Genomic DNA, 26193 nt, shown 5'->3' with positions numbered 1-26193 from the left:
CGCGGCGCAGACAGAAGAGGCCAAAAAGATCTGCAGAGAAAAAACAAACACCACCTTAGTTCATTGTTTTTAGTAGAATATTTTGATTCATGTTAGAATGTTTTTTTCTATTCCGCTAAAGCCACTTTAACACGTTTATAATTGTCCACATAGAAAAATTAATAAATTTGGATGGTTTTCACTGAGCATTTTAAATGGTTAAACCGTAAAAATATATAAAATAATATATATATATATATATATATATATATATATATATATATATATATATATATATATATTACAATAACAATTTTTGAAAATTCAATTTTCAGATTAAAAATAAAGTAAAGAAATAGAGAAAAACCGTAAAAATAGACAAATTTGTTAACCTTTGTCTAGAAACAAAAATTAACCATATGACATAAGTAACAAGTATTTTGGCCGGGGTCCTTGCAAAAATACGATAAGTTCTGTCAAACTAAAAAATACGCATTTTGATATTTTTGTTGGGGTCCTACAAAAATACTTTGTCTGGTTTTGTACATTATAAAAACATAACTTTCATGTTCTTACTTTATTTTTTAGAAAAATTCAAAAATAAAATTCTTTCAAGACATGGTCAAATACTTAGATGTACACACATCTAGGTTCAAAGTTCATATTTAAAGGTACCGATTCCAAATCCATATATTTTAGGATGAATACATCTGAAAATGAGATAGGCCGCAACTCCAATGAAAATATTACATTTTGTTATGGATCCTTACGAGAGTGTCACATTTTAGCAAAAATCTCTACGAAAATATCATATTTTGGCAAGTTTTCTTGGGTAGACCGGGTGTTGCTCAAAAATTGAAAAAATTACATAAAATATATTGTTTTTGTTTAAAGTACTCAGGTCACCAAACCCATTATGCAGCAAGGCCTAACCCATTTTGTAGGAAATGACAAAACTCCTAGGAGTTAACTATTTTTGTGATATGTTGAATTTTTGTTTATTTTGTGGAACAATCGAAGTAGTTGTTTATTTTTATATTTTTTCAAAGAAATATTAGTAATCTCCACGATTTACACCATTTTGCTTGCTTGGATAGTTGAATATACGACTTCAGTCAACTATGCTCGTTTTAAAGAAACCCTTCAAGTTGTTTGAGACCGGTATTTGTGAACTAAATAATAAGCCGGGGTTTATTTTAGAAGAAATCATAGTGTAAGGTCATAAACAACATAACAATAAAAGTATGAGGGCTAAGATGTCAATTTAGCATAATAAATAAAAATCTGACCGTTGTGAGCAAGAAAAACAAATGCGACCGTTACCATCTCCGGTGTTCATAACCCTCTAAATATCCAGCAAATTACCCCTGAAATCATCTAAATTCCGCAGTGTTATTTGAGAATCTAGAGCAGATTTCACCTGATCTCACATTTCTTTCGTGAATCTGATTACTTCGCTCTTGTTTGTGTTTGATTTCCTCTTTTTTTAAGCTTTTCGAACTCATTGATGGCGGAAATGAAAGATCTCCACCACCACCTCGTGGAAATTCCGGTCGATGGAGAACACCAGAAGCAAATAATCTCCGCCATTAACGCCATCTCCGCCATCCAAGACCACCCACTAATGGAAATCTCAGAATCCCCCGGCCACCTCTTACTTCTGAAACTATTACAGAGAGAAGAAGATCTCTCCGGCCGCCGCATCGCCAGAAAAGAAACAAGACTCGACACTCTCAGACGAGAAATCTTCCAACTTTGTTTATTTTTCTTCACATTCCATGGTCTTTTCTTGACCATTTTATTCACATCATCAAACAACGACGTGGGTGTTGATGTTTGTCAAAAATGGTGGATACCCATGACCACATCTTTATCTTTTTGTGTTGTGATGGTGTTCTTGGTTCAGATGAAGCTTTACAGATACTGGAAAGTGAACGGAAGGATTCATCAGGAGAAAAGTGATAACAGAGGAATAACGAGATGCATTCAAGAGTTGAGGATGAAAGGGGTTAGCTTCGATTTGTCAAAAGAACCAGGAAATGGAAAGAGGATGAAGAGTTCGAGTGTTGAGATCAAATGGAAACCGATCACTTGGTGTTCTCAGTATCTTGTCACTATTTGTCTTGTTTTGGCTTCTGGTTTATCTCTTCCGATTTGTAAATTCATGGTTTGTGCGTAACCAAACGCCATGAATTGTCGAGACTTATTTTTTTCTTTTTCGTTGCTTTGATTAAGTGGGAATGAAGCGTTTTGGTCCGGTCATCAAGTATGTGTTCGTTCGACTGGATTTTGACACCATGGTTAACCAGAAGAGTGACACGGCTTGTGTTGTTCGTTCATGTTGAACTCAAGGCTTGATGAGGTTTTTTTGATGAATAATTTGATTTATTGATTTATTATAGTGAATAGTTTTTTACAAGGATAGAAGAATCTAACATAAGTATCAAAATCTTGTTTTGCCATTATGTGTAATGTTCGGTTTTAACTTCTATAAGATATTGGAGAAAAATACACCTTGTCAAGTGCATAATGAAGTCCAGCCAAGTTTGTTTCAAGTTCATTTTTAACAAGTTTCTTTATGTTCTACTTAATCTTGTGCAAAGCATCTTTATTGCCCTAATTGGTTGTCTAAAGCTAGATTGACTTGACTACAGAGCACTAAATCTTGAAGAATCAATTGCATCACATTGTGCTAATTTTTTGATATTATTTGGATGGGATGATGGTAATATATTTTTCGATCTGTACACATTTGGTCACATTCAGTCCTTATGACCGGCTACTCCAGGTTACCCGGTAAAAATGACTTAATAGGGTAATATATATTTCTCATTTTGTACACATTTAGTCCTTAATACTTTTGTACACATTTAGTCATTTTTTTTTTTGCAAAATAAGTCATTTTTTTGTACTCATTCAGTACTTATGAATGATTTTTTAGTTTTTTCTCACGAAATCTTACGTGGGACATTCATTAATGAGGTGTATGGGGCTTTTGATGCTTATATTTATCGCGATCTCGACTACTTGGTTGCTTAGGTCATGTGTTCTGAACGTCATAACTTCTTCATATGATCTCGGATTTTAACGATCTTTATATCCATGCGTTCGTATTTTAGTCTACTACAACTTTCATTTAGATTACTCCTATTAAAAAATAATATATTTTTACTTACGATTTTTATATCCATACGTGGTGGCGGATTTAGTATGGTCCCGGTGTTGCACCGACAACACCTGTTTTTTCTGTTCGCAGTGGAAAATTTTTCGCTTTTTTTTTACGTTTATACCTATTTTCCATGTATCGGCAACACCTATTTCATCTCGGCAACACCCACTATGTATTACTGCGTCTTCCTCTGTCCATACGATTTTTATGAATGCATGTATCTATGTTTTTTTTTTATAAAATCGTTAGTAAAAATATATTACATTTTAACGGGAGTAATCTTAATGAAAGTTGTAGTAGACTCAAAAAATAAACACGTGGATAAAGATCCTTAAAATCTGATATCGTATGAAGAAGTTACGATGTTCAAAATACAAGACCTAAGCCAAACCACAAGACTTACGCAACCAAGCAGTCGAGATCGCATTGGACATAAGCATCAACAACACCAAACACCTCATCAATGATTGTCTCACGTAAGATGTCGTGAAAAAAACCTAAAGAAATCATTCATAAGTACTGAATGAGTACAAAAAAAGGATTTATTTTGGAACAAAAAAATGTTAAGGACTAAATATGTACAAAAATATTAAGGACTAAATGTGTACAAAACGAAAAATATATTACCCTATCAAGTCATTTTTCCCGGCTAACCTTGAGTAATAGGTCATAAGGACTAAATGTGTACAGTTTAACAAGTTTAAGGGGTAAATGTGGACGAAAAAAAAAACTCAGTGACCAAATGTGTACAAATCGAATAATATGTTACCCTTTTAAGTCATTATCCCTATTTGGATTCTGGTCAAATGGGTTGGGTTGATAGGTAGTGAAATTTTGTAACATCCGGATTTTTTAGGGATATTATTGTGTATGTTAATCTTGAGGTTGAAGGAGAGACTCGACGAGTTGAGGGTCCAACTCGCCGAGTCGAGTCGAGTTGCCCGCGTGGATTTAATAAGTGGACTCGACGAGTCAGAGGAGGGACTCGCCGAGTAGGTGTTGGCCAAAGAAACCCTAATTTCCCGGGTTTGGGACCTATTTAAAGGCACTTATAGCCTCATTTGCGGCTACCTTCCCCTGAGAGCAAACCCTAATTGCTAATGGAGCTAGAGAGTGAGAGAGAAGCTCATATTGTGGCTCTTGTGCATCATTTGAGGAAGAGGAGGAGGTTATCAAGCAGGGAGCTGGAGGTGAGGCTGTTGGATCTAATGATTTCCTGTCCAGAGCTCCTGAGAAAGGTAAGAAGTCTTTACCTTTCTTCTTATTTTGGATAGATCTCATATCTATGGAGTTTTAGGGCTTTTTGCTATCTTTTGTTTGGGTTTTTGAGTAGCATGAGTTATTAAGAAGTCTAGACCTCAGATCTGGACCTTGTGAGGTCCTTAGAGTCTAGGTGTCCCAGCTTTATTCATCCACATGAGGGTTTTTGGGCTTAATCATTCATGAAGGGCATGCATTAGCATTTTGGAGCAATAACATCATGCATGAACGTAAAGATTGAAGCTTTACGTGACTATTGAGCCTTGAGAGGACAGATATAGTGTTTGGAGTGATAGATCTGTTTTAAATCGTCTGAATGAGCTTTGGGTCTGAATGAACTCGCCGAGTCAATGAGCCGACTCGACGAGTTGATTAGGGTTTGTCCCGTAGAGCTGAATCATGCGATCACTCGGGGAGTTGGGAGTCAACTCGATGAGCTGAGTCAACCTTCACGAGATTTATGTGGAAAACGATGGGACTCGACGAGTCACAAGGGTGCACTCGGCGAGTCGGGTCAAACATGGACTGTTGACTCGAGTTTGACTTCTGTTGACTTTGGGGTTTTGGTCAACATGAGTAATAGAGACCATGAAGGGGTAAAATGGTCTTTTACCCACTTCAAAGAGTTAGAGAGAGAAAGAATAGCCTTCGGTTATCTGAGTCGTGAAAAGAGTATTAATTAGAGATGTTCATCCTTGTGTTAGGCGGAGGCTAGTTCGAGATCCGAGCGCGAGGTTATTTGCTCACCTGCTTGCGAGGTGAGTCTTCTCACTATACTTTACCTAGAGCCTAGAGTGGTACTTATGTGTGACCGGAGGATCTTATGTGCTTACATTGAGTATTATGTTATCCTGCCTTATGTTTTATGCTGTGCATTATGTCTTTATGATTTATGCTATGCGGAGCTTTACAGACCGGACCAGAGGGTCCAACGAGCCATGAGACCGGAAGGTCCTCACTGAGACCGGACCGAAGGGTCCAACGAGCACTGAGACCAGAGGTTCCTCATAGAGACCGGACCAGAGGGTCCAACGAGCCGTGGGACTGGAGGGTCCCACCGAGACACATTTACCGGAGGGTCTTATAGAGCTATAGCCTCGAGTGGCTAATTATTTTGTGTGTGGTATTTTGGGGAACTCACTAAGCTTCGTGCTTACCGTGTTATGTGTTATGTGTTTCAGGTTCTTATCAGGATCGAGGGAAGGCGCCGACTTGATTGTACACACATCCGAGTTAGAGATATGTCTTTGGAGGATCCTGATTTGTGATAAACGATTTTTAAAATGTGTTGATAATTTGTTACTTGTGAGTTTTAAGAAAATGTGACATGTGGTTTATTGTGTTTTTAAAAATGAAAATTTGGTTGAAAATTTACGTCATTACAAGTTGGTATCAGAGCCTTGGTTTGAGGGATTCGGATGCACCTCCGGGTGTGTTTGAACTCAAACTGAGGATTTGAGAAAGATTTTCAAAAGAGATAATTTTTTCTAAAAATGAGAGAGAGTTTAAGAGAAAACGAGTTGGAGCAGTGTGTATAATCAGGCAGAGCCCGAACGGTGATTTCCCAAAATACCCTTACTTTTGTGTTATGAGATATTTATGAGATATTTTATGGGATATTATGCATGCTAGATATAGGCTAGGTATTTCATAATTTAGGACTAGAGTGACCTGATTTGTGATGCCTTAGCCTAGGAGTTGTGATATCTGTGATGTGCTTTTGAGTATGTGCTGAGTAGAGTAGTAGACACCTCGAAAGGTAGGATCGCCTAAGTCGGCAATGTCTTTTGAGTTGGGAATAGAGCAAGAGGAAGTATATGCCAGAGTGGCTTTATGTGTTAGTGGGGATCATTCGATGCCCGAATGCTGCTTGCTTCGTGCTTTGTGGAACTCTTGATGATAGGAGACAACTACTAAGTGAATATGACGATATTCAGGAGGTAGATGGCTGGCATCATGATGAGTTCTTCAGCAACTGATGGCAGAGAAGTGTGAGAACCTAGGAAGAGCCTAGGGAGTGAACTTAGTCAGATGAGTACGCTGACGGAGGAGAGTATTCGCTGGAGGGCGAACTTGCGTAACAGGATTGGTGATCGAGAAGGTTGAACAACTACTTAGGAAATATGGGACGATCCATGTGGAAAGTATGGGTAGATGTGGCAGGTAGTATGGGCCCGTACTAATGATAGCAGAGGAACCATACTCGAAACAGGGAGAATTCCAGAAGTTCTAAGTAGCGGATTGAGAAGAGAAAACATGGTTCGAGTACCATGATTCGTAGCGGATTGAGAAGAGAAAACATGGTTCGAGTACCATGATTCGTAGCGGATTGAGAAGAGATAACATGGTTCGAGTACCATGATTCATAGCGGATCGAGAGGTGGCCACATGGTTCGAGTACCATGACTCGTGACGGTTAGTGATTCTGGTTTTACCAGTTATTCCGTTGTGATTGGTTAGAATGAGATCAGATGTGAAAGAGTATGGGGCCAGAGGGCCATGTGGAACGAGTTTCAATGGAGCATACCTTGAGAGAAAAAAATCGAGTTAGTTTCTGAGGGATTTTTGGTAAAATGCCAGTTGGAGTCGCAAGACTCAGGGATGAGTAGAAGATGGTGATTTATGGAGGATTACGGTCTGAATCGAGCAATCGGCCGATAGAGGAGATGTCACTTTCTGTGACCAGAGTTGTGCTATTTCGGTTTCCTGTGATGGGCAGAAGAGATATAGAGCTTCTGGTTTCAGAGTTGGAGGTAAACCCTGTGGGGTAGCATATGGTTGTGATCTTTTCACCAGAGTATTTGAGCAACATGTCTACTGCGAAGTATGTCCCATTCCATGAGAGAGTTATTAGTAGAGACTGAGATGTAGGAGAACAAGGAAGTACCTTTCTGGGTGAGGCATACTTTTTGACAGCCGTTCCAGGAGATTTTGAGGAGTATACCGGGGCGGTGGCCCTCGTTGCTTATGTTGTGTATCGGTTGTGAGAGCGGAGTCTCCTGTTTCTATGATAATCCACACGATGGGACGTTGGGGGAAGGATTGGAGACGAGAGGTGTGATAGTGGATTATTTCCAGATTGAGAGACAGGACTAATTAGGGACAGATGGGATATTCGGCGGTGTGTTGGTCTGAGATTTCGAGATGGTTGGAGGCAGTCACGTGAGGAGGTTTATGAGATTGGTGGATTTCAGGATAATTGGATTTATGTGGTTATTATTCGGAAGATCATCGAGCGCGGTGTGTTATATCCCATGAGGCGGAATTGGTGCATCTGGCGAGCCAATCTGTGGAGTAGACTGTGGTATACCAAATGGTGATGGTTCGAACCCTGAGTGGGGGAGAATTGGATTATTTACTGAGAGAATCAGATAATTGTTCTAGTGCGGTTAGAGAGCTGGACATGGAGACCTGCGGTGCGGATTCATGAGATCATGGTTATTGGTGATCAAGGCGAGGTGCAGGGTGAGATAATGCGTGTTGTACGTGATCAGGGAAGGAGGAGTGTCTCCACAACGAGTAGTCGTTGGGCAGGCACCTTAGGGTGATGAGAAACTCTTCAAGGTTGTAATGGTCGAATTCGAGGTGGCTGGCTCGTAAGGATAGTTTCAACGGTGGAGAATTTCCAGTTCGATGTATGGGTTATTATGTTCACTTTGGGAAGGGCAACAGTTGTTGGCAGTCAACTTCAGAGTCGGTATGAGTATTCTCGCATGGGTTTGAGCCATAGAGGATGGGGTTTCGGATGGTCGTCAACGTGTTCTTGACATTGACGATTCCTCCGTGTTTCAAGTTGTGAGTTGGAGTATTTCGAGGTTGCGAGTTGTGCTAGTGGAAGATCAGTGGATGAAGGAAGACGTCGTGAGGTTCTGTGATGATGTACCGAGGTATCCGAGTATGATGTCCTAAATTTCGGATCATTTTTAGACTTGAGTTATGAGATGGCGAGTGGTGTATCAGGTGTCTATGGTTCCGGTGGGAGCCCTTTCAGCTAATTGACATCAAGCGGGATTATCTGAGAATGTGAATTGCAGCGAGAAAAAGTTTTTTTGTCGACGACGGTCGTCAGGAGTAGTGATGCTTAGCCTGGGTGGGTGTGTGCACCTATCTATGTTGGGCTGCGAAGGGTGAGTTAGTGAACGCAGTGAGGTAATGACCTGAGGATGAGATTGTGGGGCGATAAGAGAGGGTGTTGTGATACTGCGGGGAGCCGTAGTACTCACTAGTCATAGAGAGGGTGTTGTGACACTGCGGGGAGCCGTAGTACTCACTAGTCAGAGAGAGGGTGTTGTGATACTGCGGGGAGCCGTAGTACTCACTAGTCAGAGAGAGGGTGTTGTGATACTACGGGGAGCCGTAGTACTCACTAGTCAGAGAGAGGGTGTTGTGATACCGTGGGGAGCCGTAGTACTCACTAGTCAGTGAGAGGGTGTTGTGATACTGCGGGGAGCCGTAGTACTCACTAGTCAGAGAGAGGGTGTTGTGATACTGCGGGGAGCCGTAGTACTCACTAGTCAGAGAGAGGGTGTTGTGATACTGCGGGGAGCCATAGTACTCACCAGCCATTGGGGCGAGTGGTTCCAATTCTGTATCGGACTAGACTCTCGAGTATGAGTTTGGCTTTGGTGGTGTATTGAGTAGGCGAATGAGATTCCAGATTCAGAGAAGGGTTTCATTTTTCGGGGTATTGTGTGTCTTATGATGTCTTAGACCTGAGTGGGTCAGTTCGGTTGTATGGGAAGGACCGCAAGATGCATGGAACTAATGAGTAGTAGACGACAGAGGTCGAGGGTAAGACGATTTCAGTTGGGATTGTAGTATTCGCTTGGGATAAAGCGAACTCCGTGACTTGTGTGTGTCACACTGGGCCGAGATAGTTGTTATGAAAGGAAGTCGGCGAGACGTTTTGGGACATGCAATGGGTAACCTTTGGAGGTTCAACTGTTGGGTCGGGAGATGACCCGGTGCTCAGTTTTGATAAGGGAGCTGAGGTTTATGTTTGTTAGATGTCAGAGGATGCTTCTGAACAAGCATGATCATTTTCCGTGTCTGAGGTCAGGGTGTTGAGGATTCGTTATTCATATGGGTTTTGATTGCAGTACAGTGGATGGGTCTCTGGTGTGATGTGACCCTTTCATTCCTTGGTATATGATCTGGATTGGTTATCATTTTTGGGATGAGTGATCAGTAGCCAGTTTTGGGCATGGACTTGTTTTATCGGTCCCAACTAGAGAATTAGAGGGGCAGTGAGTTATCGGGGTTTGTTATTCGAGGAACATATTGAGAGGGCGGTTTGGCTGTGTGACAGGCCACTAGAGTTTCCAGATTCTGGAGAGTCAGAAGGGGTAGCGTAGTGGCAGATGGGTCTGTCCTTTTTCCAGGGAGGAGTTCCTGTTTGGATTCAGGTGTCCAGAGAGGAAGATAGTTGTGTGGTATGAGATCCTTTCAATGGTGCTGTTCGGTTATTGGATTAGATCTATATGTTTTTGAGGAGCGATTTCGAGGGCGAAATCTAATTCAAGTGGGGGAGAATTGTAACATCAGGATTTTTCAGGGATATTATTGTGTATGTTAATCTTGAGGTTGAAGGAGAGACTCGACGAGTTCAGGGTCCAACTTGCCGAGTCGAGTCGAGTTGCTCGCGTGGATTTAATGAGTGGACTCGACGAGTCAGAGGAGGGACTCGCCGAGTAGGTGCTGGGCAGAGAAACCCTAATTTCCCGGGTTTGGGACCTATTTAAAGGCACTTATAGCCTCATTTGCGACTACCTTCCCCTGAGAGAAAACCCTAATTGCTAATGGAACTAGAGAAAGAGAGAGAAGCTCATATTATGGTTCTTGTGCATCATTTGAGGAAGGGGAGGAGGTTATCAAGCAGGGAGCTGGAGGTGGGGCTGTTGGATCCAATGATTTCCTGTCCAGAGCTCCTGAGAAAGGTAAGAAGTCTTTACCTTTCTTCTTATTTTGGATAGATCTCATATATATGGAGTTTTAGGGCTTTTTGCCATCTTTTGTTTGGGTTTTTGAGTAGCATGAGTTATTAAGAAGTCTAGACCTCAGATCTGGACCTTGTGAGGTCCTTAGAGTCTAGGTGTCCCAGCTTTATTCATCCACATGAGGGTTTTTGGGCTTAATCATTCATGAAGGGCACGTATTAGCATTTTGGAGCAATAACATCATGCATGAACGTAAAGATTGAAGCTTTACGTGACTATTGAGCCTTGAGAGGACAGATCTAGTGTTTGGAGTGATAGATCTGTTTTAAATCGTCTGAATGAGCTTTGGGTCTGAATGAACTCGCCGAGTCAATTAGCCGACTCGACGAGTTGATTAGGGTTTGTCCCGTAGAGCTGAATCATGTGATCACTCGGGGAGTTGGGAGTCAACTCGATGAGCTGAGTCAACCTTCACGAGATTTATGTGGAAAACGATGGGACTCGACGAGTCACAAGGGTGCACTCGGCGAGTCGGGTCAAACTTGGACTGTTGACTCGAGTTTGACTTCTGTTGACTTTGGGGTTTTGGTCAACATGAGTAATAGAGACCATGAAGGGGTAAAATGGTCTTTTACCCACTTCAAAGAGTTAGAGAGAGAAACAATAGTCTTCGGTTATCTAAGTCGTGAAAAGAGTATTAATTAGAGATGTTCATCCTTGTGTTAGGCGGAGGCTAGTTCGAGATCCGAGCGCGAGGTTATTTGCTCACCTGCTTGCGAGGTGAGTCTTCTCACTATACTTTACCTAGAGTGGTACTTATGTGTGACCGGAGGGTCTTATGAGCGTACATTGAGTATTATGTTATCCTGCCTTATGTTTTATGTTGTGCATTATTTCTTTGTGATTTATGCTATGTGGAGCTTTACAGACCGGACCAGAGGGTCCAACGAGCCATGAGACCGGAAGGTCCTCACTGAGACCGGACTGAAGGGTCCAACGAGCAGTGAGACCAGAGGGTCCTCACAGAGACCGGACCAGAGGGTCCAACGAGCCGTGGGACTGGAGGGTCCCACTGAGACACATTGACCGTAGGGTCTTACAGAGTTGTAGCCTCGAGTGGCTAATTACTTTGTGTGTGGTATTTTGGGTAACTCACTAAGCTTCGTGCTTACCGTGTTATGTGTTATGTGTTATGTGTTTCAGGTTCTTATCAGGATCGCGGGAAGGCGCCGACTTGATTGTACACACATCCGAGTTAGAGATATGTCTTTGGAGGATCCTGGATTTGTGATAAACGATTTTTAAAATGTGTTGATAATTTGTTACTTGTGAGTTTTAAGAAAATGTGACATGTGGTTTATTGTGTTTTTAAAAATGAAAATTTGGTTGAAAATTTACGTCGTTACAAATTTTGTAGATGATTACAAAACTTTATTATAGTATACGAGAAATTAAACATCTTCTTATATTTTTTTTCCTACTTATCTTTCTAACCATGCTAAATGGTTGTGACAAATGTATTAAAATATTATTAATATCACTAAATGTTGTTATCATCATTTAATATGGACATTTCCTATCAAATTACATATATTTCTCATAGTATACATTTGACCCTTTGAAAGTAGAATACCATCTAAATCTATTAGCCTACAGCCTACAACCTACTTATTATGACTAATATAATTAGACATATAATTATAACCTTGATATATAGTTAGATTATGAATGTGAAGAAGGCAACAATTCATTCATGGTAATATGGTATCATAGCACAAGTTTCGTGTTTTTTGTAAAGAACCTTCTAAAGATACGCGACAATAATATTTTTTATCGAGTTTGACCCATTCGGTTTTTTTGTAAACGACCTTCTAACAAAGAGCATCATCACGAAATGCAACAATATTGATGACCTATACCCACTCACTCATACATGAGAGGCAAAGTCTAAACCAATCATCCTAAACACTATCTTCCCAAACACATGGCATAACCGTCTTGGTCACCCTAGATCATCGGTTTTAAATTTTTGTAGCAATTCATTCCATCTAATGAACTCATATTTCATGCTTCTAAACGACGACTCATACACTCTAATATACTCATAAACTAGTCCTAAATTTCACATATGTCTCGGACATGGCTTGAACTCACAACCTCATTGAATGAGAGTATGTTGGTATTGTGCATGTTTATTCCTGTACTTCGTGTTCTTTAGGTAAACATTGTCCATTGGCATTTAATGTCACATTCTATTATGTTTTCTCCGTTCGGTATTGTCCATGTTGATTTATGGACCTCCCTGTCACCTATGAAATGGGTTACAAATATTACTTAGTTTTACTTGATGATCATTCGCATTTAATATGGACCTTTCCCGTCAAACTAAATCTCAATTCTTTCTCATATTCATCCAATTCCAAACATTACATACAAACTCAATTTGAAAATAAAATAAGAACTTTTTCAATTTGACAGCACCCTATTTCCACACACATTGCAATAAAAACATCATGTAATTTCGTTTTCCATGCTCCTACACATCACTTTATAATGACAAAATCAAACGTGTCATTTGTACTATTAATAACATAATTCACACTAATCTCCTCTATGCCTCTCATTTCCACCATCATATTTGCCTTAACTTTTACAACATACATAATTAAAATTCCCTATTCACTGTCGTAGCCAATCACATTCCCACCAAAATTCACTATAACAAATAACCAACATTCTCTAATCTTAAGACCTACCCCAACCTAATTTCCATAACATCAAACAAAATTCTACCCCAATCCATCCCATGTAATGTATATTTCTCGGGTATCCAACCAACCACCAAGGCTATGTATGATACACAATATCCACAAACAATCTAAGTATGTCACGCTATGTGACTTTCATTGAAGATGTCTTCCCCTCTCTAATCCCACCAAATATACGACTCGCCTCTTATAACTTCCTAGATCAACCGAACCCCTCCGCATACCTCACATACTACCCTTACTTTACCCACCACCAACATCGACACCCACAAGCTCCCTACTCTAATCACCATCATCTCCAACCAATTCTTACCTTCCTCTCGTTGCCAATTCAACCTCATCGACCCATTCGATTCATCCCACTACCCCATCTTACACCCATCAACACTCAATCACCCATCCACCAACCTAATCACGTTAACCCATCCCCACAACCTATCAAGAATCCTCATCCAACCTCCCAAACCGGTATACCACGACTTGTTACCATTCATACTCCTCTCTTCTTGACCTCGCCACCTTTCGTCCCCCCATCACCTTATACAAACACATACCATCCACCAACTAGACATCAAAAGCACTTTTTATATGACATGCTTAACGAAAACGTATATATCCACCAACCGACAGGGTTTTTCCCGAAAAAGTCAAACTTGAAAAGTTTCACACTTTAGCCTCCTCTCATCCATTTATCTTCTCCAATTTCAAACTTGTAAAACTTCAACATTTAATCTTCCCATACAAAATCAGTATCTATTATTAGATAATTTATCACACCAATATAACAAACGAACATAAACACCAAACATTAATTAACAAATATAAATGAACGTTAACAAAGGAATGTAAACAAACATTAATGAATGAATAAAACCATTGTTCGTGTTCATTTGTTTAATTAAACGAATAGAAAACCATCTTCATGTTTTTTTTTAAATAAACGAACGTACTACCGAACGATTGATCAAACGTTTAATTCTTTTACGACATATACCCATCAAAGGACTAGTTGTTAACCGACCAAGTTCCTAAAAAATTCAATATTTGGGTTTGAGATAAAATTGTTGTTAACATATGGTCCATTAGCATGGCCCAGACGTCAATACTCTCTCCTGCCGCTCGACTGCCAACCTTGTCTAGCATCTTCATCTAGCGCTCGCCTGGCAACCCCAAGAGACCTTACCCAACTCCTTGCTAGCTAGGCCTGAGCTGGGTTGGCCCAAGGCCTGATCTAACTCCCTCCTAACCTAATTGCCCCATATAAATAGAACATAACCTCCTTCTTGGGTGGGTGGGGGGGGGGGACTTTTCCAGATATCTAAACCCTAAAGCCTCCATGGCTAAAGACACACCTCACACACCAAGTCGGGAATACGCTCCCGGGGCACAGTCCCTGGGGAAATTTTAACGATATGTTGTTGTTCTTGCTAGGTATCAAGTCGAGAATACGCAGATGGCATCACACTCGGATCTCCGATCCGGATCCAAGACTCCAAAACCCGAAGACTTGGTGAGATGTCACAATAATTGTAATTATGGGTTAAATAAATCCCATCACTATATGATTATATACATTAACATTTGTAAATAATGTTTCGAAGAGCACATCATCTACATTGTTTTTCTTGTGCATATAGCTTTCAAATAGACAAAAATGGTTCTTATTTGAGAATTTTTTTTACAGAAATAGTACATATTTTATATTCTTTATTTTTCGAATTCAAATAAATTAAACCCTACTCAATCTTAATATTTTCATTTGTTTTTATGTTTTCTAAAGCTTAGTTTTGATAAATATTTTTTTTCCAACTTCTTTTACATTTTTTTTAAACTGTGTTTTTTTTTAATTTGTTTTTACAAAATCAATTTTTTACTGAATTACTATTTGTACATATTTGTTTTTATGTATAATTTTATTTATAACTTTCTTTTATAAAAATTTTGTTTTTGAAATTCGTATATTTACATATTTGTTTTCATGTATGTGGGTTGTGAAAACATATAAATATTAGTTTATTTTAAATATTCGTTTTCACAAACCAATATACATTTTTATTTATAATCATTTGTAATTATATAGTAAATTATGTCTTGTTATTGTTAGTGGGGTTTTAAAATTACAATGCTATAATTATATATGAGCGTGTTTGGAAAAAGTAGTTGTTAACTGATAGCTGGTAGTGGGTAGCGGGTAGTTGGTAGCTGTAAGTTGTAGCTTTATTTGTTATATGAGTGTAAGAAAAAATAGTAGCTGAAAGCTTTTGAAATATATAAAATTACACAAAAGGACAATTGTTTAAAAAAATAAACATATAATTGTATTTTTAAGATCAATTTTGGAAATTGATTTAAAAAGCTCAATAGCGTTTTGTTAAACGCTACATGAAGTAGCTTTTAGATTTGAAATGTTTTGTTTAAACTAAAAGTTAAATATTCATACCGTCAAATGAAGTTTTTTGTTTAAACCGAAACATTTTGTAACTCCCAAACATTCCGTGTCAAATATGTTCTATGTGTTTTGTCGTTGTGTGTACGACTTTGTTGTGTATGTGTGTATGTATGTATGGTGGGTCAGATTTAACATATTATCAAATAATAAGATCTAACCATAGAACCAAATGAAAATGGCCAATATTCATTTATGAACATATGTCATTTTCATGTTCATATATAAACATATGTTCGTAAATGAATATTGGTCATTTTTATGTGGTTCAGATATATTATTTGATTTTGTGTTGAACCTTACTTTGTGTATGACTATTTATGTGTGTGGCAAAAACAAAAAACACATTGTTATTTCAGTTTTTGCCATGTACATTATATCTCTCTCCCCAACATATTCAACTTTCATAAAATTTTTTTATTTTAAACTCTTGTCGCAACATACAATCGTTATATATAATCGTAGACAATTAAATAATATATATATATATATATATATATATATATAATACATATCATATATTTTTAACCATTTAGTATAATAGATTTAAAATTTTATTTATGATGTACTAAAAAGGGTGTTTCCTATATAAAAGACCAACTTTACTTTAAATAATAGAAGAGTTATATTATATTAAATGGTTAAAGTTAGATAACACAAAGTAAGAAAGTTATAAATAATGTTGATATGTTTTTAGTGTGTAATGTGTATGGTATAAGATTGAATGGTGAAGTTTGGACGGGCCAAGAGAGGGCCTACAATCATCGTACTCCACAACATAATGAGTCCTCCAGAAGCATGCCCAACCACAAAAATGTCAAAAAGATGGAAGAACGAGGGTTGATGCCAGTAATCTTTGCTTTTACCTCACAAAAGTTGACAGTAAATCCAGATTTTCTACGAGTAGATGTACAGTAGCAGTTGAATTATTCCCATTACGTAGTTGTGGTGTTGTTACTGTTGGTGTGTTGGTGTACGATTGGACCTTCTCATCTCAATCTCAATTTCAATCCCTTCAACAATAAATGCCAAGCTCACATCTGGCTTTCCTTCCACCGACGCTAATCTCTCTTGATTCCTCTGTGTGTGTGTGTGAAAATTGAAAAGAAAGAGAGACTGAATCGTCCGGTGCGGTGTTGGTGTTACAGCAAATTCTAGAACGTGATCTGAATCCCGATCGCCGGATTTACACACCATGTCTTCCGGCAGGTATATGGCTTACTCGCCTTCTCCGTCAGCCCCTCACTCTCCTCATATCGCCGGTCTTCGTTCCGCAGCCACCGCCCTCGTCGAGCAAGAGAAGTATGATGTTTTTCCCTTTTTATCTTCATAACTCCATGTTTTCACCTCGATCTCGATTTATGGTTACCACGAGTGTGTTTTGTTTCATGTTTTAAACGTTTCACATCTAAATCCTACGATTCCTGTTCACTTTCGTAATTCGACTGTTGGTTGTATCAGATGTGTTGATTTTTAAGAAAACTGATACAGAATTCGTAACAGATATCTCTCCGAGCTACTGTCTGAACGCAACAAACTCAGTCCATTTGTGCCTGTTCTTCCCCAATGTTACCGGCTGCTGAATCAGGGTGAGTTTGTTAAACTTGTGTTGTGTTGTATGAATTCAAAGCATCCTATTCTGTTTTTACCATCAGAAACAGTTGTATATATATATATATATATATATATATATATATATATATATATATATATATATATATATATATATATATAAAAGATTAACAGAATCCAGAAATTGAAAGCATATCCTTTTGTATGTTTGTATAATGTTTTTTGTCCAGGTTCCAGAATATATATTTGTTGGTTTGATAGGGGACGCATTGGTATTGAAACTGACAGTGTCTGTCTGTCCATTCCTGCTAACTAGTAGTAGTACTAGTGTTTGTTAACTGCTAACTGGTAACATGTTGTTGCAAAATTGACATTTTTGGAGCAGAAATACTGCGTGTAACCACTCTGTTGGGGAATGCATCCGTTTTAGATCAAAGTGGGCTTGAACATGCTTCAGGAGGAATGTTCTCAAATGCAGGAGCTAACATGAACATGAACAGATGGTCTTCACCAATCCAATCAGAAGTACGGATTACTAACCATTAACATAACCTTTTTACTTACTCTAATTTCTTACTGCTTTTTTACAACCTGACACACCACCATACATACAATACATCTTGGCTCTTGCTAACTTGTTTAACTGCTTGCTAACAAGTAACACCCACCATATACATACACAGATATAGTTTGTAAGTTGTAACATAACATCAACATGTGAGGATTTGTATATCAAGGAGATCATTGGTCATGTACTTTTAATGTATAAATCCTGCTTCTTATATTGCTTACACTTACAGATAGCCCGTTACATTTGAGCCACTCCACTCTGGATGCTTTTAAGGGCCTTGCTTGCTTGGACATGGGTTTGCTGTCTGCCATATACATACATATAAATATAAATATATGCTCTCAAATAGCATATATTATCAAGAATTGTTATGCTTCTTTGAAAATTTTATCATGCTTCTTTAATGGTGTAGAAGACACATTGGTAAATGGTTTTTTTGTTTAGATTCGTTTTTGAGAGAAAATGGGATTCTTTTGTGCAGATGTCAGCTTTACTGCAGCCATCATCTGCACAGAGTTGGCTTGGTTCACAGGGCAGTTCATCCAGTCTTGTAGTGAAGAGAACAATTAGGGTTGATATCCCTGTTGCTAGTTATCCTAATGTAAGTTTTCTACTTTTCTTTTAATTTATAATAATTCTTATTGATTAATATTATTATTTTAATTGATGTTGCAGTTTAATTTTGTGGGCCGCCTTCTTGGGCCGAGAGGGAACTCTTTGAAGCGAGTGGAAGCCAGTACTGATTGTCGTGTTTTGATCAGAGGACGTGGAAGTATCAAGGATCCAACAAAGGTGATACAATTAGCAACACATTTAATAGTAACGTGTTTGCTATTATATAAAAAAAATTTAAGTGCATTGCTATGATGGATTTAAATTAAGTATTTTCATGATCCTTATAGGAAGAGATGATGAGAGGAAAACCAGGTTTTGAGCACCTAAACGAGCCTCTTCACATACTCGTTGAAGCAGAGTTACCCGTTGACATAATAGACGCGCGTTTAATGCAAGCCCGTGAAATACTTGAAGATCTTCTTAGACCTGTGGTACCCTTTCTTTTTTAATCACATTATTATTAAATTTCAATTTCATTTTTTAATTCAAGAATTTTATTTAAAAAAAAAAAAAACATTCTTTTTGCAGGATGAAACACACGATTTTTATAAAAAGCAACAACTACGAGAGCTTGCAATGCTAAATGGGACCCTTCGTGAGGACACCTCTCAAATGTCCGGTTCAGTCTCCCCCTTCAATAATAGCCTTGGAATGAAGAGAGCAAAAACCAGAGGATGATTATGATGATGTCATCAATGACGTCATCAATTTCATGAGTTTGCTAACACAAACAGAGCATATGTTGCTGGCCTCCAATTGCCATCGGGGCACTGGATACTATTTGGATCCTGGTTTAAAAGTGTTGCTATATGATATGGGGTGTGTGTCTCTTCTATTTGGAGGAAACAAATGGTGTTCTCGAGAGTATTTATTGTAGTGAAAAAAAGACATTAAAACTTGTATTTTATTCGTTGTTTGTGTGTGTGTGTGTGTGTGTGTTTGTTTCTTATGAGAGAGTTTTGGTGAACTGAGAGTTGTTATTTATCTATATACATATTGGTTTGTAGTTTTGTAATTCTAGTTATGCCCTATTACTAGGGTTTTTGAACATTTTGAGTTCTTTTATGTTTCATGCGATACACATGAATATGGTTTCTAGAAAAACAACAAAGAAATAAACATTACAACAATCAAAATGTGTTCTTGAAAGATAAAGAAACAAGTTTTAACGTTCAAAACCTATTAACAAAAGGCATAAATAAATGAATCTTGATCCTTGCTCACTCGTTTATGTCTTCTTCTTCTTCTTCGTCTTCATCTTCGGCATCTTCAAGCCCAATCCATTTAGTGAAGGCGAAAAGGAACTCCTTGAAGTTGACCATTCCGTTTTTATCCCAATCCATTTCCTCTACAAACACACATCAAACAAATCGGGGCAAAGTTTAATCTGGTAAGTTGTATATGAGTGTATATCTTTTTTTATTTACTTAATGTAGAAAGAATGACTTAATAGAGAAAGTCAGGGAAAAGAGACATACCGAATCTTCTCATGGCTATGCGCCCAGAAGATCGCTCCCCGGAAGTAGTTTCATTTATTGCACCAACCATCTCGTCTTTGCTAACATAACCATCCTTATTTTTATCCAAGAACACAAATGAGTCAACCATGGTTTCAAAAGCCGTTTCTAGATCCGGGATCCCCATACGTGAATTCTACAAGTGTCAAAGAATGTAACAAGATGAACGAGAAATAGCAACTTACTTCTATTTATTTGTTTATGACAGCATCTTACTTTTATTTATTGAAAGTAGGATGCTATAATAAACAAATAAATAAAAGTACGTTGCTATTTTTTGCGTTTACTGAAAATTATAAACCACATTCCTATTAAAGTAATCAATGGATACGGATCGATCTTTCTTCAAAAGATAGACAAGACACAAAATCACAATGAACTCCTTGAAGTTTATTCCCATGTCATCATTTATATCACATTCCTCAAAAATATCTTTGATTTCCTCATCTGTAAAGTCTATTTTTAACTCACGGAAGCAATGATTCAGCTCCTTGGGATCAATGGAACCACTTTTATCTTCATCTACAAAATTCAAAGAAAGACATGGAAAAATAGTTTGTTTTTTTCAATCCCCAAAATACCCCTATACAGAAATCAGAAAAAAAAAAAAATGAAATGAAGAATCATTATTCTTGTGCTTACCAAATTGTTCAAATATAGCTTTGCACTTGCGTAGGCTTGCATCAATTTTTGGGAATTTTAGAATTATTGTATTGAAAGATTTCATGGAAGTTCCTTGAGATTCTCTGCTACGCATTGTTTTCAGAATTTTGGCTTCAAGTTTTGTTGTAGGTGCCGAAGTCATAGGTGATTCATCGCCCTTCGTCAACTTGCCGCCCATGGTCAAAGTAATATGGATGCTCCTGACATTTATGTTACAATCAAAGGAAAGGATTAAAATCTCTTATTGCGACTTGAAGAATTAGACATAATCAGTTGCTTAAAGTCTATAGTAGTTGGGTAATTCACTTTAATCTTAGATCTACTCTTCCCTGATGATCCAAATCTGGCACATCAAAACTGATGATCCAATTTGCTTAGATTTAGTTAGTAGGACCAGACTGTTTGCTAAAAGGCAAACAGATATTCAATTTTATGATCCAACTTGACGTAAAGTTACTTTGTTTTTGAAGCAGAAAGCATAATCCTAATAATAACATTATGAAACAGCATCTTCTCGGCCAAAAAATTCTTCATGAATCTATTCAGGAAAGAACAAAAAACCAAAGATTCTGATGCACTCATAGCCAAAACAATTGGACATTATTATATTGTAAAATTAACAATCTGATCGCCAATTTTGAAATTTAAACAGTAAACAGTTCTTACCGGAAGTACGAAGGCAGCTGAAACTCGAGTAGAACGAGGGTTTGTTGTTGTTGATGAATTAGGAAGTGAAAACGACCCAACCAGCCTGAATCAAAACGATAATATTATTAAGATGTAGATAACAGCAGTAACAAAGATCGATTTATAATAAACAGTTGTTGAAATCAAAGAGAATTTATTGGGGGACGTCGTGAAGTGTGCGTGTTGGATTTGAACTGAGAAAATGTCAACCTTGTTGCTTCTCAGATATTGAAATTGAAAGTTACGAGTTATGTGCTAGATTTGATTGATTTGTAAGAGTCGGTGGGATTTGGGAGAATCGAATATGGGGGGATTAGGATATACGGAGCTCCGGGTTTTGTTCATCCTGTCTCTTCCTTTCATTTTCGTGTTTAATTTATTAATTAGCGGATCAAATGTAATAAAAGTTTCAGAAAAAGACAAACTTAAATTTTTTAAGAAAATATCTGAAAAGTAATAAATGACTCATATGACCATCAAATTCGTAGGTATAGTATTATTGGCTGCGATTTTGTCGTCTGAGCTACAGTTTTGTCATTTTTTTTACTTGTCATTATTTTCATTTTGGATTGGCATTGATAGTTATAATTTCTTCTAATCTCATATGGGATTTCCTCTATGGGATTTCATCTTCTTATATTAGATTATAAAAGGTTCTAATGCATAAGGTTATGCATATATTAAACACTTGTATGACCTCATTTGTATGAAAATGAGGGTAAGTGTTGATTGTACAAGTACCCTTTTTTCCTTTTTTTTTTTTTTTTTATTTTTATTTTTATCCCTAGACTCAATATAATCAACAATTTATTTTTTGATTTGACATCATTTTGTTTTGTTTTTTTCCCTTGTTTTTTTGTTGTTTTTTCTTTTCTTTTACACGAATGGTCCCTATGGTATGGGGTAAATTACACGAATGGTCCCTATGGTATGAGGTAATTTGCGTGCTTGGTCCATAACTTATTTTTTTAACTCGGAAGGTCTCTATTGTTTGTTTTTGTTACGCGTTTGGTCTCTACTGTTTGTTTTTGTTACGCGTTTGGTCCATAAAGCCAAAGTAACACAAAAATGAAAAAAAAAGTCAAACTAAATGTCTTAGATAAAGGATTTAAAGCCAAAAGTTTTGATTTGATTTGAATAATCTTTATCTTTTTCTTTAATAATAAAGAAACTAATTTGACATAACTTTAACTTTATACGTTATATAAACGATTCGTTCGATTCAATTCAATTCAAAATTTGTCCCATTCATAACAACATTCACGAAATTGTCGATCGACATTCTTGTGACAAGTTTTCAAACTAACCTGATATGTATTTTATTTTTGATGGATAATTTTAGTTTATTCGTAAGTTGTTATATGTTATATTTATAGTGGAATTTTTTTAAACTGACCAAGTATATATTTATATTTGTTAGGTGTTTAGCAATCATGAAAATTTAACACAATGGGTGCAAGAAACAACACAGTCTCTTGAATATGTGGTTGTTATTAAAAGAACAAAGTCAAAAGGAAGTGGATATGTTTCAAAAATTATTTTTATGTGTGATATGGGTGGTGTACCTAGAGGTCCGGAGACGTCTACCAAAAATACAAGTTCCAGAAAAACAAATTGTCCATTCGAAAATTTTGCTTGTTACTATGAGTCGGATGATGTTTGGAGGTTAAAGGTTAAAAATGATGAACATAATCATAAACCTGCATTGTATATGGAGGGTCACCCATATGCAAGGCGATTAACCCCAAATGAATCAAAAATGGTTGAAGAAATGAAGATAAACAATGTCCCCTCACGGGATATTGTATCGACACTGAAGAGACAAAATTCCAAAAATGTTTCTACAATAAAAACAGTTTATATTGAGTGTTACAAATTTCGAATGGATGAGTGTGGAGACCGAAGTCAAATGCAAGTTGTCTTCGGATTTTTACATTCAAAAGGATATATATTTAACCATTGTGCAAATGATACAACCAATGCCTTGAAGATCTATTCTTTGTTCACCCAATGTCATTGGAGATATGTCGTGCATTTCCACAAGTTATGATGATGGATGACACCTACAAGACTAACAAATATATATTTTATTTTTAATTGTTTTGTATTTATTAATAGGGTAACATGCCTTTTTATGTTTTGTTATACTAATTATTTTTCTTTTATTAATAAGTATAACATGCCTTTTTTGGAGATTGTTGGTGTTACTTCAACAAACACAACATTTTCCATTGGTTTTAGGTTCATGGATAAAGAAAAAGAATCCAATTATATTTGGGCTTTAAATTGTCTTAAGGCCATAATCGACAGATATGATATCCCATGATAGAGAGATAACATTGATGAATGCATGTGAAAAAGTATTCCCATCGGCCATTCACATACTTTGTAGATGGCACATATCTCAAAGTATATTTACTAATTGCAGAGGACGTTACAAGGCAGATGCTGAGTGAAATTCCTTTTTAAGAGATTGGGATACTTTAATTAATTCATTAACATTGGCAACATATTTGAGAAATTATGTAAAAATTGAGTCAAAATCGACATATCATCCAGGTACTAAACAAGTTGTCGATTATCTCAATCGCGTCTGGTTGGACAAATACAAAGAAAAAATTGTATTCGCTTGGACTAATCAAGTTTTAAACTTTCACAACCACACTAACAATAGAGTTGAGAGCCAATACGCGAAGTTGAAAAAATTCTTGCGGACACAACATGCTAACTTAGAAATTTTTTTAATCGAATAAAAAAGGTAGTGACATCGCAACACACAATGATAAAAGATATTTTAGAAACAAAATGAACTAAGTTGATGCGTCGATACAACATACCCCATTTTAAAGGTTTGTGTGGAAATGTTTCACACCATGCGTCGGAAAAAAAATCAGACAAAAGTTGGACCGGCCTGACGCATATCAAATAACTGAGGACGATTGTGGTTGCCAATTGCGCCATAGCTGTGGGTTACCTTGTGCCCACGAAATTGCAATTTACTCACGTGCGAACCAAACGATACCATTATCGTCTATTGATAAATTTTGGCGTAAGCTTGATTTAATCAATGTCAACGTTACTGATGATGCTAGTTTTGGTTTCGAAGAGGGTGTGGAATTGTTAAAAGAAAACTACGCTGAACAGTCAAATGAACAGAAACGTATTTATGCCAGAAAATTGTGGGACATATTTTCACCATCAACAACTACAGTTGTTGATCCAAGTACTATTTTCTTTGATATATTAATTTGTATAATAATGTGCTAACAATTTACTTGTTTATTCAGATTCATAAAAATACTCGTGGACGTCCACGATTGAGCAAACAAAAATCCAAAAAGGTAGACCATAACACCTTACCCATATCAATGCCCACCCCTACCAATACTCGTAGACGTAGTTTTTCTACGAATAGAACATATAATATGGATACTAGTGACCTTGACTTAAATAAAAAACCAGAGAGGCATAACACGTATTCGTTTCGAGAACCTTCAATGTCTAACTAATACTTTAACCAAGATCAATTATTTAGCACGTACTCGTTTCGAGAACCTTCAATGTCCAACTCATACTTTAACCAATATCAACCATTTTATACTTCAAACCCACTTATGAATGAAATTCCACATCAATTTCATCCATACACCCAGAACATTACAAATGTCGAAGGAGATGGAAATTGTGGATTTCGGTCTATAGCAGTTGCTCTTGGTCGTAGTGAACATGATTGGCTTCAAATTAGGTACGATCTATACAATGAGTTATTATCACACTATCAAGAGTACGCTATGATTTATGGTGATGTTGGTTTTTTAAAATGCATAAGTCACTCGTTGAATTACTCTGGATCGGGTTTTGCGGTATTGGAGTATTGGTTGATTATGCCAGACACTGCTATACTCATTGCTAACAGATATGGTGTTATCGTTATTTATCTAAGCAAGCAAGGTTCTTCAACTTGGTTCCCACATCGATATGGCCCGCAAGACATACCAAATCCTGCATATGTCGTTATAGCCCACGTTCACCTTAACCATTATATAATGGTTGATTTACAAGGAACATATCCAGTGCCTGATGTTTTGTCCAGGCTTCTCAGTACATACAGATCAAAACATTCGGCTGCATGGGAATCATTGTATAGTGCTCAACTAAATGCTTTCAATCCGCATAACACACCACACAATTGTAATACCGAACCAATTAATATCCTTGATAAATAAAGAAAAACTTTGTTTTTGTTCCATTTTATATAGTCGTTCAAATTTTACAATGCCGTCCGAATTTATAATGTCGTTCGAATTTTAAAATTTCATCCGAATTTTAAAATATTGTCCGAATTTATACGATTATCGAAATTTATAATAATAATAATAATAATAATAAGATTAAATAAAAAAATAATTAAAAACAACCAAAAGACAAAATAAGGAAGAAAAAACAACAAAAAACAAAAAAATAAAATTGAGGAGGGGGAGAGGGGGGGGGGGAATTGGAAAAAAAGTGAGGTACTTATAGCATTAGCCTTATACACTCTCACTTAACACATGAGAAAAAAATCTCAAATGGCCAAATGACATCTCCAATTTTGTCATGCCAAAATAAAAATAAAAAATGATTTTTATATATTTTTGAAGAAATCATAGCCGTAATGACGAAATTGTAGCATGTGAAGAATCACCTGCAATTTCGATAGCTATATGGGTCATTTCTTAATTTTTGACAATTTTTTAAAAAGTAGTTAGGAAATTTGACTAGATTAATTTTTTTCTCTAAAAGTTTGCGGAGGCACATAAATATGAGTTAGAGTAAATTACATGAATCGCCTCTCGTGCAAGCGCCAAAATGTACGTTCAATCCCTATTTTCCAAAATTAACACGGATCGTCCATTATATCTTTAAAAATTGCACGTTTTGTCCCTGTCACACATAAAATGACTATATTATCATTTTTTATTTCTTTTTTATTTATTTTTCAGCTATTTAAAATTTATTTCTTGTTTTTTA

At 37.0% G+C, this 26193-nt stretch overlaps 3 protein-coding genes across 3 annotated transcripts; 2 read left to right on the top strand and 1 right to left on the bottom strand.

Moving 5' to 3' along the window:
• The first annotated feature begins 1360 nt into the window (after positions 1-1360).
• On the top strand, positions 1361-2378 carry LOC145125169 (RNA polymerase II elongation factor). Its single transcript, XM_079060661.1, has one exon. It carries the CDS (start codon positions 1487-1489, stop codon positions 2156-2158), a length of 672 nt encoding a protein of 223 aa, XP_078916787.1. The 5' UTR covers positions 1361-1486; the 3' UTR covers positions 2159-2378.
• Positions 2379-16336: 13958 nt separating this feature from the next.
• Positions 16337-19331, top strand: LOC145126255 (RNA-binding KH domain-containing protein). Its single transcript, XM_079061654.1, has 7 exons — positions 16337-16860; positions 17062-17147; positions 17516-17655; positions 18183-18302; positions 18377-18493; positions 18604-18747; positions 18845-19331. Exons 1-7 carry the CDS (start codon positions 16754-16756, stop codon positions 18992-18994), a joined length of 864 nt encoding a protein of 287 aa, XP_078917780.1. The 5' UTR covers positions 16337-16753; the 3' UTR covers positions 18995-19331.
• Positions 19332-19405: 74 nt separating this feature from the next.
• LOC145126256 (Calcium-binding EF-hand family protein) lies at positions 19406-21566 on the bottom strand. Its single transcript, XM_079061655.1, has 6 exons — positions 21394-21566; positions 21163-21247; positions 20476-20696; positions 20165-20355; positions 19795-19969; positions 19406-19664 (listed from the first exon to the last, which is right to left on the bottom strand). Exons 3-6 carry the CDS (start codon positions 20672-20674, stop codon positions 19537-19539), a joined length of 693 nt encoding a protein of 230 aa, XP_078917781.1. The 5' UTR covers positions 20675-20696; positions 21163-21247; positions 21394-21566; the 3' UTR covers positions 19406-19536.
• Between the last annotated feature and the right edge of the window lie 4627 nt (positions 21567-26193).

Source organism: Lactuca virosa, chromosome 7 (genome assembly GCF_052849685.1).
Source record: "Lactuca virosa cultivar CGN04683 chromosome 7, Lactuca_virosa_CGN04683_v6, whole genome shotgun sequence".
Lineage (NCBI taxonomy): Eukaryota > Viridiplantae > Streptophyta > Magnoliopsida > Asterales > Asteraceae > Lactuca > Lactuca virosa.
The sequence above is the reverse complement of the archived record's forward strand: the minus strand, read 5'-3'. Positions and strand labels throughout refer to the sequence as shown.

Coding starts and splice junctions, on each gene's coding strand:
- LOC145126256 (XM_079061655.1), bottom strand. CDS start 20,674: ATGGGCGGCAAGTTGACGAAGGGCGATGAATCACCTATGACTTCGGCA. Junction 20,356..20,475: donor AGCTATATTTGAACAATTTG/GTAAGCACAAGA, acceptor TGAATTTTGTAG/ATGAAGATAAAAGTGGTTCC. Junction 19,970..20,164: donor TTTTGAAGAAAGATCGATCC/GTATCCATTGAT, acceptor TGACACTTGTAG/AATTCACGTATGGGGATCCC.
- LOC145126255 (XM_079061654.1), top strand. CDS start 16,754: ATGTCTTCCGGCAGGTATATGGCTTACTCGCCTTCTCCGTCAGCCCCT. Junction 17,148..17,515: donor TTACCGGCTGCTGAATCAGG/GTGAGTTTGTTA, acceptor TTTTTGGAGCAG/AAATACTGCGTGTAACCACT. Junction 18,748..18,844: donor AAGATCTTCTTAGACCTGTG/GTACCCTTTCTT, acceptor TTCTTTTTGCAG/GATGAAACACACGATTTTTA.
- LOC145125169 (XM_079060661.1), top strand. CDS start 1,487: ATGGCGGAAATGAAAGATCTCCACCACCACCTCGTGGAAATTCCGGTC.